The sequence below is a fragment of the Puntigrus tetrazona genome, chromosome 2 (assembly GCF_018831695.1).
Source record: "Puntigrus tetrazona isolate hp1 chromosome 2, ASM1883169v1, whole genome shotgun sequence".
NCBI classification, from domain to species: Eukaryota; Metazoa; Chordata; class Actinopteri; order Cypriniformes; family Cyprinidae; genus Puntigrus; species Puntigrus tetrazona.
In genome coordinates, this window is record NC_056700.1 from 21,626,753 (window position 1) to 21,638,207 (window position 11,455).

The window sequence follows — 11,455 nt, forward strand, 5'->3', positions numbered from 1 at the left end:
CATCAAAAGTTCAGTTTGACCTTGGCAAAGTATTTTTTCTTTCAAATATTTATTCTGCTTATCTCACTTGCTTATATTAAAGACAAAAAAAAAGTCAGAAGGAGAGGGAAAGTTGAGGGTAATTTACAGAGGTTATTTGTAACAGGATCACAGCAGCTATTGCATAAGAGCACTTGCAAGATTCCTTGATGACAAACACACACGTCTCTCTCAGAAGAATTATGACTTTCCATGTCATAAGCACTAATAAGTGTGTGGCAACAACCGGGGTACTTGTGATCTAGGATCTGTATGTGAAAGCAGAAGAACGGCAAGTACACAACTGTGTTTATTGACCAAAAACAAAGTAGTCCAAACTTCACACGACAAGCTTAAAATCAGGACCTAAAGGAAATCGAAATCTCAAAAACAAACAAACCACCCTAAACTACTACTATCTCACTCATAAATTAAGGCACTAAGCTTACTATATTACAGAACATTTTAGATTACAGGTTTATTTGTACCAGCCATTTAGCCAGCATTGTAATGAAAAACCCTGAACCATTTGATAAGTGCCAAACACGAGATGGCCTACTTGAACAATGAACAAGAAAGTCATATCAACAAAAATATCAAAGCGTATTTGCTGACTTTATGCTATTTCATCCCAAACAAATGAAATAGATATTAGACGTTTCCCTTTTAGCGAGCAGAGATATTTGGAAGCTTATTTTTTTTTTTACCAGCGAATAAAACAGACTTTCAATACATTCTTAGTTTTATATAGAAGTTTACGTTTTTTTACAGTATCTCAGTTTTCACAAAACGTCAAGATATAAACTCAGAATTGCACTTTTAGAACTTTGCCAAATTTTTGCAAGGTAAGAAAAATTAGCAATTATGAGCTATAATATAGCTGATTAACTGCATTATTGTACCTGCAGAGTATGTCCCTCTTCTTTACAATTAATGCGTGTGTACTGAATATTCAATACTTCAATAATCATAACAAGAGTAAAGACAGTAATATTCTGTAAATAAACAGGGTCGGTGTACAGTTGTGATTTGTTGTATTAGGTTCTGTAGAGTCTGAGCATGCGTGTCTATCTGCATCTGTCCTTCGAGTCAAGTCATATTTTTGTTGAAAAAAACATGTTTGCCATCAGTTATTTTTTCAGTATTTAAGTAAGTCAGGGGTGTTCAATGCATAGAACCAATAGTGTTGTTCTCTATAAAATGAAACATCATCGAGTGAGCCTTGTGAGGTGGACTTTAATTGATTTCAAACGAATTTTATTCATGAGTGAGAAATCTTTAAACACGTCGCTCGTAAAGACGTCTTTGCCGCCACCTCCTGGCATAATAATGTAACTGCACTGACTGACAGTCTGTAAAAGGAGCTTACTCATACTGCTGAAATGTCTTATATATATATATATATATATATATATATATATATATATATATATATATATATATATATATATTAGACATTATTCATATATTAATATACTACTGAGCTTGATTAGATAGACAGATTTGTTGATTTTATTATCCTGTGGAAGAAATAAGCTTCGGTAGGAATCTGGAAAACCAAAATGGTGAAACTAAAGTGCTTATCAAAAACCTGTGTGTTGCTCATGTCGCAAGTGTCCCGTTCACAGTACAACATTTTTTTTTAACATTTAAGGCTGTTTCGACTATTCGAATCACACCTGTTCATTTGTAGGAGTTTAAAGGAACACTCCACCTTTTTTGGAAAGAGGCTCATTCTCCAAGTTAATAAGTTTTACTGTTTTTGAATCCATTCAGTCGATCTCCAGGTCTGGCGACAGACAGCTTAGCATAGATCATTGAATCCAATTATACCAGTAGCATCGCATTCAAAAATTACTCAAGAGTTTCGATATTTTTCCTATTCAAAACTGGACTCTTCTGTAGTTATATTGTGTACTAAGACTAGTGAAAAATTACACTTTTTTCCCCCTACTCCTATTTCCTTGATTATTACTCCGGAATGCAAGTATAGCTCCTAGTCATATCAGCCTTTTCTTTTTCCTCTGGTCTTAGTACACAATATAACTACAGAAGAGTCCAGTTTTAAATATCAAAACTCTCCTGTTATTTTTGAATGCGATGCTACTGGTCTAATTGGATTCAATGATCTATGCTAAGCTATGCTACAAGCACCTGGAGAACGGCTGAATGGATTCAAAACAGTAAAACTTAACTTATTAACTCAAGGGGAGTTGAAGAATAAGCCGATTTCTAAAAAAGAGCACTCTTTTAAACCATGTCTCTTAGGACTGATACAAAGGAACGACGCGTTTGATGTTCTGCCTGCAGATGGGGCAGATGGGTTGTGGCAAGGCCTGATAGCAGCGGAAACAGCAGCACACGTGTCCACAGTCCAGCAGCACGCAGCTTCGTGGGTTGCTCAGGCATATCACGCAAGCGTTCTCCGGTACGTCCTCGCCGCTCTCCTCCTCTCCTCGTTCTCCCGCGCCCATCAGTTCAAACTCCCTCCTCACGTTCTCCCGCTCCCAGCGCAGCTTCAGCTGGCGATAGTACCTCCGCGCCGCCCACATCAGCACGGCCACCCCCGCCACCGCACAAACGCACGCCAGCACCCTCCACACCTCCGCCTGCCCTTCCTGCTCCAGCCGCAGGGTCTCAAAGTCGTCCGTGCTCAGGAAGTACTCCGAGCCGTCGGTGGGCGGGCGGATTTTCGGGAGGCGGTCCGTGTCCAGGATGAGCTCGCCCACCGCGGTCAAAGACGCGCCCACTTTTAGCATCTCTTCCGTTTCCAGTTGACCTTTGGGCTTCTCTCCGCTCAGGTACTGCCCGATCAGGTCCGTGAAGCCGTAACTGGCCTGGTGGAATTTCTCGTGGACGATTTCCATATTGGGACCCGTGGCCTCCAGGGGACACAGCACGCGCACAAACGCCTTGTTCACACCCAGCAGGTTAAAGGGCACAGCATTCACACGCTGGTGAAGCACACGCTCGCTGTCTGTCCTGAAAGATACGACAGACTTTCAGCATTGTTACTTCAGTCTTCAGTGTCACATGATCCTTCAGGAATCATTCTAAAATGGTGATTTGCCGCTCAAGAAACATTTCTTATCGTCAGCAATGTTTAAAACAGTTGGGCTGATTCTTTAATGAATAGACTTTAAAAGAACAGCATTTATTAAAATAGATTTTATTATTATCATAATTAGTGTAGGTGACCATTACTTTTAAAAGTAATGCATTAAAAAGTTGCATTACTCAGTTACATATTATGGAAAGTAATGAGTTGCTTTTGAATTCGTTTTTAAACCGTGGCATGGCTTGCTTGTTTATTTTTAATGTAAAAAAAGTTATTCTCTTACATATGCAAAAGCCCTTTCACATATTCAAACAAACAAATGAATAGTATGACAAAGAACAAAGATTTACACTGTTCAGCAATAACAAAAATCAAACAAATGTGTCATTTTTGCTTAGTATTGCTGAATATGATCATTGAAGGTCAATATAAAAGACACTGGTTAATATAAATGGGATTAAATACATCAATTATATTTGTCATATTTCAAATATTTAATTATTGCAGGCGTGTAAACACATTATTGTATTGTTTTTGTTCATTCTGAGGAAGACTGAATCTGTTTATGTGTATATTTCATATTTAGAGCTACAGTAAGACTCATGTTTGCACAGCGCACACATTGTCACACTTACTCCCGATTTCTCTCAACATGGCAACGCGAAAACTGTCAGTCAAGACATGTAACTAGAGTTACCTATTTGAAAAAGTAACTCCCCCAACACTGATTAAAACACCTGTATTGTCACTTTTGATCAGTTTAATGCATCTTTGCTATGCAAAAGTACTAATTAATGCATATTTAAATGAGCAAGCGTTCAGGACTTACCAAGTGCGTGCTAAACTGTTCCACACAAGTTTGTGTTCTCGGAGGACCAGTTTCTGGATGACACCAACAGCGCCTTCTTGAAACTGACTCCTTAGCGGTTCCCCTATGGGCTGCACTGTACCTACAGAGAGAGAAAGTTACAACACGTTTGTGGAAGTGAGAGAGAGATCCACTTATGGTCTGCAGATCGGCTGAGGCGTTATATAATGGAAAATTAATGTTACCCTCAATGACCACATACTGCAGACATTTCCCTGGCGTGGCATTCAAAAGATCTGCTAACTTTTCATCCAGCGGCAAAACTGGCGCTTCCTTAGATCAAAAACAAATTAGTTTTTGTTTAGTTTTTTTTTTTTTAAGAAAATTCACTTAATTTTGTGTAATAGGCACTAAAACTAATCAAAGAAGCAAGTTCAGGCACTAATTCCACATCTATACTTTCTAAATGGCAATGTTACCCACCTTTAGCTTGTCCACAGTTTTGCGTTTTTTCCTGTAGATATAATAAAGCAGACCAGACAGAGCCACACTCGAACCCAAACACACCATCTCCATCGTCCGGAAGGGGAACTCCTCCATCTTCCACCTCACCCTCTTCCTGTTCTCTAGACTTCTGAACACAGAATGAAATCTTAAATCTGATTTGATCCAGCATTGTTATTCAGCATCGTTTTTTTAGCAAATGCTTTTCATTGCAAGAACACGGGCTAGTTTCTTAAGCTTCCCTAAATAGGAGTTCAAAAAAGGTCCAATTTAAATAATTTATGTCACGGGGTTCTGCTGACACTGATGTAAATAAGGTCTAAAATTATGAATCACTTGACACAAACTGAAATGAATAAATGCAAATTTGTGCTACTAACAACTTCAAACGTATTGAAAATGCGTTATAAGATTGAGGGTTACAGTTTAAAGGCTATACAGGTCAGAATGAACCTCAGACCAACAGAGATGACAAAAGTCTTTTTGTTTACATTGGAATTGTTTGACATTTAAACATTTCGATTATGTAAGTCTATGCAGATTTGTTTTGATCGTCGATTTAAGGAAAACCGACGTAAATAACATAAATAATAATAACCACAGATCACCAAACAAGGCAAGCGGGCTGTCAAAATGAAATATGTGACTCATAAATGACCTTTAAAGGCTTAAACCTATTGCTTTGAACACGATTAAACGTGCACGTGAATAAAATGCATAAATATTCCAAAGTTCCGTCTTAAGCAACAGAAATGAACATCCCGTGAATTAGAAGCAGAATTCACCTTTAACACGATTCTCCTGAACTCATTACCGGAAACAGCGATGTTGTTTAAGTCACGTGGTACGTCAAAGAGCGAGGACTTTTTTTTTAGGTTGCTGTGAATTTTTGCTATGGCACTATTTGGAGACACTACTTCACACAGCCAAACACAATTGAACCTTTACGTTGTTTATTAAGTTAATTTAAAAAAAAGTCGTTTAGCAGTTTGTCCTCTGCAGTTATCTTAATACATTTCAAATGAGATTTCTGAAACATTTTAAACGAACAGACGTCAGAGATAAGTCGAAATAATAACAAACAAGTAAGCAAATTAATAAATTAATATTTCTTTTTTTTTTCAATGCAATTTTTGAATCCAATTTTTCCCCACTCAAGGGACTTTTAATTTGGAACGGCACACGTTTGTGATTGAATCCGTTGACTTCACCAAGTCGGCCAACATGGCAGGAGGAAAGAAGAGAGCCTCTACTCTACCATCAAAACTTCAGAAAACTCTTTCCTCCATATGGCAAGACAAACACATGGTGTTGTTCAAAGCAGAGTACACGTTCTTGGTCACGGCCGTCCTTTGGTTCCTGGAAATTGGGATTAACATATGGGTGATCCAAAAAGTTGCATGTAAGTGCAGTAGAATCGTATCACTGACATGGTCTTTGGAGAAGTGAACCACTCATTCATGCACGCTGAAGAAACCCCACGCTGCATGATTTCTGCTTGTTCAAATGGGAAACCGCTGCATGCTGTTAATGCAGATGCTCATTCATTCCTTTATTTCGTGCATACTCAACTGTTACACTTACCTTCCAAGAGTGTAGACTGGTTAAGTTGTGCGTTTGATCCGTCGAGACTCCCTAAAAGGAACACGTGCACAGACCCACTGCTCGTGTCTGTCAGTCACGCTCACCATAAAGCCAAAATGACAACGTGACACAGCATGCAGAGAGATGCCAGTTATAAGTATCGTCGTGATTGCTCTGTCTGATGATGTACGTGTTGTGTGTAGACACGGAGATCGACTGGAAGGCGTATATGGATGAGGTGGAGGGAGTTATTAACGGCACATATGACTACACGCAGCTGAAGGGCGACACCGGGCCGCTGGTGTAAGTGTCCACATATCAGAGCATTTCTGTAGACAATACTAGCTTTTAGATGCCCAGTAATAATTTACTTTGGGAAAATAATAGGCTGCAGATTTCAGGTTAATCCTGTAACTGATTACATTTGATTTACTTTTCATTACTTTTTTATAAATTTTCTAATATTTGTAAATGTTAAATAATTTCAAACACGTAAACCAAGCGGGGTTAACCTTTACAGTAGTGCTCAAAACTGATCATTCAGGCTTTCAAAATCCTTCATCACTTGAATTATGATGATCGTATTTTAATTTTAAAGCCGCAAACATTCAGACTTGCTGCTTTGAGTTCACTTACTTGGAGAAATGTAAATAAAATATATATATATTTAATATAGGTTAAATACAGATTTAAAAGATATAGTTTAATAGCTATGATGCTGTTTTTGAATCTAATCTTTGTATAGCTATGACAGGAAACGATGGCATATTACAATGCCTTGGACAAAAAAAAAAAAATAGTGTGTGCGTAAACCCAAATAAGAAATAAAAGTTTTTGAATAAGCATGTGTCCTATTTTTTTTGTTCTAAACTCCTAAAACATTTGTGTCTTATTTAGAGCAGTCAGTGCAATTTGGGAAAGAAATCAATCAAATCTGTGCGTGAAAAAAAAATCAGATGTAGTTGTTAACATTTATATAAGTTACTCCCAACACTGGCAGTAGTATGGCGTATTAAATTAACATCTAGCCACTGATTATTTACTGTATTGTATATACTGTGTGTGTGTTTCAGGTATCCAGCTGGTTTTGTGTATATATTCACTGGACTGTATTATCTTACCGGTCATGGACAGAATATCCGCTTGGGTCAGTATATGTTCGCTGTTTTCTACCTCATCACCCTCCTGCTTGTGTTTCGCATTTACCATCGCACCAAAAAGGTAATGACCCCATATAATTCAATACTGTTCAGTCACTTTTTGCTTCATAGCCAGGATCTTTTTCACAGAGAATTTGAAATATACAATCCACTGTTCGAATATTTGGGTAAAAATAAAATTTGTAAGGAAAATGTGAAAAATCTGTTTTACACACATTCTGTTTTTCTGAACTTTCTATTCATTACCCTGAGAAATATCACAGTTATATATTATAGTCAAATATTAAGCAGCACAGCACACTAGTACATAGTAAGAACTAGTTCACAATATTTCTGTTTTTACTGTATTTCTGATCAAACAAAAGTAGTCAGCATAAGAGATTCTTTAAAAAAAAAACCTTTAAATGGTGGTGTATGAATTATGTTATACAGTGTACATAAATTCTATGACCTCTATATCCAACTGGTTGCTAAACTATTGCAAGTCAAATCTGCAATATTGCAAATTGCAAGGCAGGAATGACTCATCTCTACATTCACAGAAACCTTACTAATAATGCAGTGCATTGCTAATTTCTTGTTTTATATTTCTGACATATACAGACATTTGTTCACTTGGTTTTGAAAGTGTCCTAATAACAGTGCTTGTCTGTTTATTCTTCTCTAGGTTCCTCCATACGTGTTCTTCTTTGTCTGCTGTGCTTCATATCGGATTCACTCCATCTTCATCTTGCGCCTCTTTAATGATCCAGTAGCCATGATGCTGCTATTCGGAGCCATCAATCTCTTCCTGGATAGCCGCTGGACTCTGGGATGTGCCCTCTACAGGCAAGTAGAAACTTCTTCATTCTATATGGAGTGATAGATGACTGGTAAAAGTTTTTTTTTTTTTCATCTTTTTAACTATATTTTTTCCACTACTTTTGTACAATGTTTGAAACCTAATCTCTTCAACGCTGTATAACATAAGAATAATTATTGTTAAATAAATGACTGGATATTTCAGCCGTGCACGTGCATTTAAAGTAGGCATTTGTCTGTGCTGAATACAGTTTAGCTGTGTCTGTGAAGATGAATGTTCTGCTCTTCGCTCCTGGTCTCCTCTTCCTCCTCCTGTGTGAGTTCGGCCTGTGGAGAACTTTACCTAAACTCGCTCTCTGTGCTGTAATTCAGGTTAGACATATTCAAACATATTCACACATTCGTTAAGTGAACCAGCTTTTGTTTTACACCAGGTTTTCATGTATCTTTTCAGCTGGCGTTGGGACTGCCGTTCCTCTTGGCGAACCCGGTCGGGTATGTTAGTCGGGCGTTTGACTTGGGCAGGCAGTTTCTGTTTAAGTGGACGGTGAACTGGCGTTTTCTTCCCGAGGATGTGTTCTTGAGTCGATACTTCCACCTGGTTCTGCTTTTGGCTCACATTGCTACATTGGCTCTGTTTGCGCTGAAGAGATGGAAGAGGTGCAAAAATCTAAACTTCATAATTAAGTTTGTAATAATTTAGCTGTATTTCATGTGCTTAAATCACCTTAAATGTTAAGGAAATTGTGTATTTAAAACTATTTAAAGGATTTTAATTGCAGCTTAATTTGTTGTACAATATGCCTCTCACAGTGTCATTTAACAATTGTGTCTATTACAGGTCTGGGAACAGTATTTGTTCTATTCTAACAAATCCGTCTGAGAGAAAAGAGACTGTACAAAAGCTCAATGCTGATCATATCCTTTTATAGGTTATTTCAATCAAATGTATGATGGATCAGTTTCAGATTATTTTCACTTATCCAGGCATTTCTGAACTTTGCGCTAGTTGTTCTAGTTGAATGGTTTCTTAACCTGGATCATACAGAGAGTTTTGATTCTTTTCACTTCTAATTTCATCGGGATGTGCTTCAGTAGGTCACTGCATTATCAGTTTTATGTCTGGTACTTCCATACGCTGCCCTTCCTGCTGTGGAGTGGAGGAGTCAAGAAACTTGCCCACCTACTCCGGTAAAACACACTCATGGGTTATCTTTTGTTTCTATCCGTGTATTATTTAGTGTAGATTATGTGTTGTCTGAGAGTATTCAGTGAGCATTATTATTTGCTCTCTTTTAGGGTGTTGATTCTGGGCCTGATAGAGCTGTCCTGGAACACGTATCCGTCCACCAACTACAGCTCCCTATCACTGCATGTCTGCCATTTCATTATCCTGCTCTGTTTGTGGCTCAACCCAACCCCGGCTCCTCAGTCTCAAAAGTCAGAAAACAAGGCTAAACACCATTAAACCTCAACCTGACCAGGGCACTCGCTGTGTGGGATGCTTCCTGGCCTCCAGCCCCATCTGCAAGCTCCTGTACAAGCGGGACACAAAGGGGCTGCCAGGGACCTGTGCCCGGAGTCGGTATGAGGGGTTTTTGTTAATGGAGGAAGGTTCTTATCTGTGGATCTCAGAGAGTTTACAATGCTTCTCAGGATTCTTAGACTAATGTGATGCATAGTCAAGGTTGTCGGTGTGGAAAATGTGAATGAATCTTTGTTGGAAAACTTTTTTTTTTTTTTTTTTTTTTTTTTAAATAGCAACACAGTTGACCTTTGAGACCTCAAAGATCGCTTCTTCTTGGTCAATGGACTTATTCATTTATTTGTACAAGATGTTATATATAATTGCACTTCAACAGTGAAGGGTTAGTTCACCCATTAATTCTGTCATGTGCACGGCTGTCGCCTTCATGTCTTTCCAAACCGGTAAGATCTTCGTTCAAGATGTTGTTTATGAAATCACAGACAGCGACCACATTCAAGGCCCAGAAAAATATTAAATTAATCCATGAGACCTCAGTGGTTCAATTGGAATATGAAGCAACCAGAGTACTTATTGTGTGCAAAGCAAACAAAAATAACAACTATATTCAATCATTTCTTATCTTCTTTGATATTTGTTGATGTAGAACCTGGATGCACTGCGGCATGTTTACAAGCTGAGGAACATGCAAGCTGTCATCATGCCTGAAGGTTTTGAAAGAGAGGATGACTTAGTCATGGCTTCAGTCGCTTTGAATCAATTACTGGGGAGGCTTTCATCTGTCCCCGACGGTAATGCATTTTTACGTACTCTCACTGGTTTCTCATGATTCAAGGATACAGGAATACACCAAGACCTAAAGCAAAATCAATGTAGAATTCTAGAGCTTGCATACAGCATGTCTTTCTCACCTTGTAAACATGGCGCAGAACATCTGGGTTCTACATCTGCAGAACGCCTGCTCCTGAGTCAATCAGTAGGTAGCTTCATCACATGACAGTTGAACCTCTGGTGTCACATTAACTATTTCAGTGATGTTCTTGCTATCTTTCTCGAACATGCCAGTTGCTCTGCTGTTTATGCAGAGACAGAAAGTTCTCGGATTTCACCTAAAGTATCTTAATTTTAAGAAAAACTCATGCTGGTTTGGTAGGACATGATGGTGGTGATTTAAATAATGCCTGAATAGTTGAATAGATGTTTTTCTCCAGCCGTTCACATTTGTGTCTCAAACGGTTCATAGAGTTACATTTATAGGGCCCAAAGGAACAGCATAGATCTGCATTTCCATTTCTTTTTAGTAGTTGTTTGTTTTCCGTCTTTGGTCTTACTTTTTTGTGTTCTCTACCTTTTTTCTTTCTAGCATAAAGAGAGATATTTATTGCTGAAATGCTTCATATTTAGAGTGTGATTTTTATTTTTCTGTTATGAAGAGTGAATGAATGTTCTTATGAATCTTACTCTTACGATATTCTTGCTTGCTTATGCATAATATTCATTTGCCTAATCCAAAGTGTAGCCCGTAATCCAACTGTTGTCCATGATTTTATTCCATTTCCACGTTTTTTGACAGGCTCAGGGTATGAAAGTTTGGGCAAAACCAGCCTGAAGGTACAGTAAATTTAAAGCCCTTAATGTTTGAAACAACAGTATCTTAAAACCTGGAGAAGCTTCATTTGAAATCATTCAGAGCATTTTATTGTACAGATTTGTAAGTGATTGAAAATAAAAAGTCAATTTCATAACATTCATTGTTATCATGGTTATGATTTTTTTTTTCTATGATCGAACATGAAAAATATAGCCCAGTAAGTTTTGCCAGTAAGATTGTTTTTGTGGTGTTACCTGAAAACTGTTGCTTGTAAGCAAACTTACAAAATATCTGAAGAAGGCTAAAAGCAAGCAGTCATTGCTGAACACACAATTCAATTACTGTCAAAAAAAAATGAGCCTACAAAAATTAACTGATGTTCTTAGTTATTAGCTCTAAAATTGAGTAATACTGACAGAATCAGTCAATGCAAAAAAAAAAAAAA

The 11,455-nt window shown here is 37.8% G+C and overlaps 2 protein-coding genes across 3 annotated transcripts; one reads left to right on the top strand and one right to left on the bottom strand.

Moving 5' to 3' along the window:
* Positions 1–315: 315 nt before the first annotated feature.
* mul1a (mitochondrial E3 ubiquitin protein ligase 1a) lies at positions 316–5,225 on the bottom strand. 2 transcript variants are annotated; one of them, XM_043262119.1, is made up of 5 exons: positions 5,174–5,225; positions 4,368–4,518; positions 4,130–4,217; positions 3,906–4,026; positions 316–3,000 (listed from the first exon to the last, which is right to left on the bottom strand). In XM_043262119.1, the coding sequence occupies exons 2-5, from the start codon at positions 4,482–4,484 to the stop codon at positions 2,283–2,285; spliced, it is 1,044 nt and encodes a 347-aa protein (XP_043118054.1). In that variant the 5' UTR covers positions 4,485–4,518; positions 5,174–5,225; the 3' UTR covers positions 316–2,282. The 2 variants fall into 2 exon arrangements, with proteins under 2 accessions (XP_043118054.1, XP_043118055.1); XM_043262120.1 differs by having other exon boundaries at positions 4,368–4,515; positions 5,174–5,202.
* Positions 5,226–5,277: 52 nt separating this feature from the next.
* On the top strand, positions 5,278–11,166 carry alg3 (ALG3 alpha-1,3- mannosyltransferase). Its single transcript, XM_043262118.1, has 10 exons — positions 5,278–5,473; positions 5,548–5,790; positions 6,176–6,275; positions 7,046–7,193; positions 7,800–7,960; positions 8,185–8,305; positions 8,388–8,593; positions 8,775–8,851; positions 8,980–9,124; positions 9,233–11,166. Exons 2-10 carry the CDS (start codon positions 5,613–5,615, stop codon positions 9,399–9,401), a joined length of 1,305 nt encoding a protein of 434 aa, XP_043118053.1. The 5' UTR covers positions 5,278–5,473; positions 5,548–5,612; the 3' UTR covers positions 9,402–11,166.
* Positions 11,167–11,455: the final 289 nt, after the last annotated feature.

Bases quoted from the DNA above. Each gene is read 5' to 3' on its own strand.
- mul1a (XM_043262119.1), bottom strand. From the start codon at position 4,484: ATGGAGGAGTTCCCCTTCCGGACGATGGAGATGGTGTGTTTGGGTTCG. The intron at 4,218-4,367 runs GTGGGTAACATT...TTTTGATCTAAG, and splicing joins AAACTGTGGACAAGCTAAAG to GAAGCGCCAGTTTTGCCGCT. The intron at 3,001-3,905 runs GTAAGTCCTGAA...CGTATCTTTCAG, and splicing joins AACAGTTTAGCACGCACTTG to GACAGACAGCGAGCGTGTGC.
- alg3 (XM_043262118.1), top strand. From the start codon at position 5,613: ATGGCAGGAGGAAAGAAGAGAGCCTCTACTCTACCATCAAAACTTCAG. The intron at 5,791-6,175 runs GTAAGTGCAGTA...TGTTGTGTGTAG, and splicing joins GGTGATCCAAAAAGTTGCAT to ACACGGAGATCGACTGGAAG. The intron at 9,125-9,232 runs GTAAAACACACT...GCTCTCTTTTAG, and splicing joins AAACTTGCCCACCTACTCCG to GGTGTTGATTCTGGGCCTGA.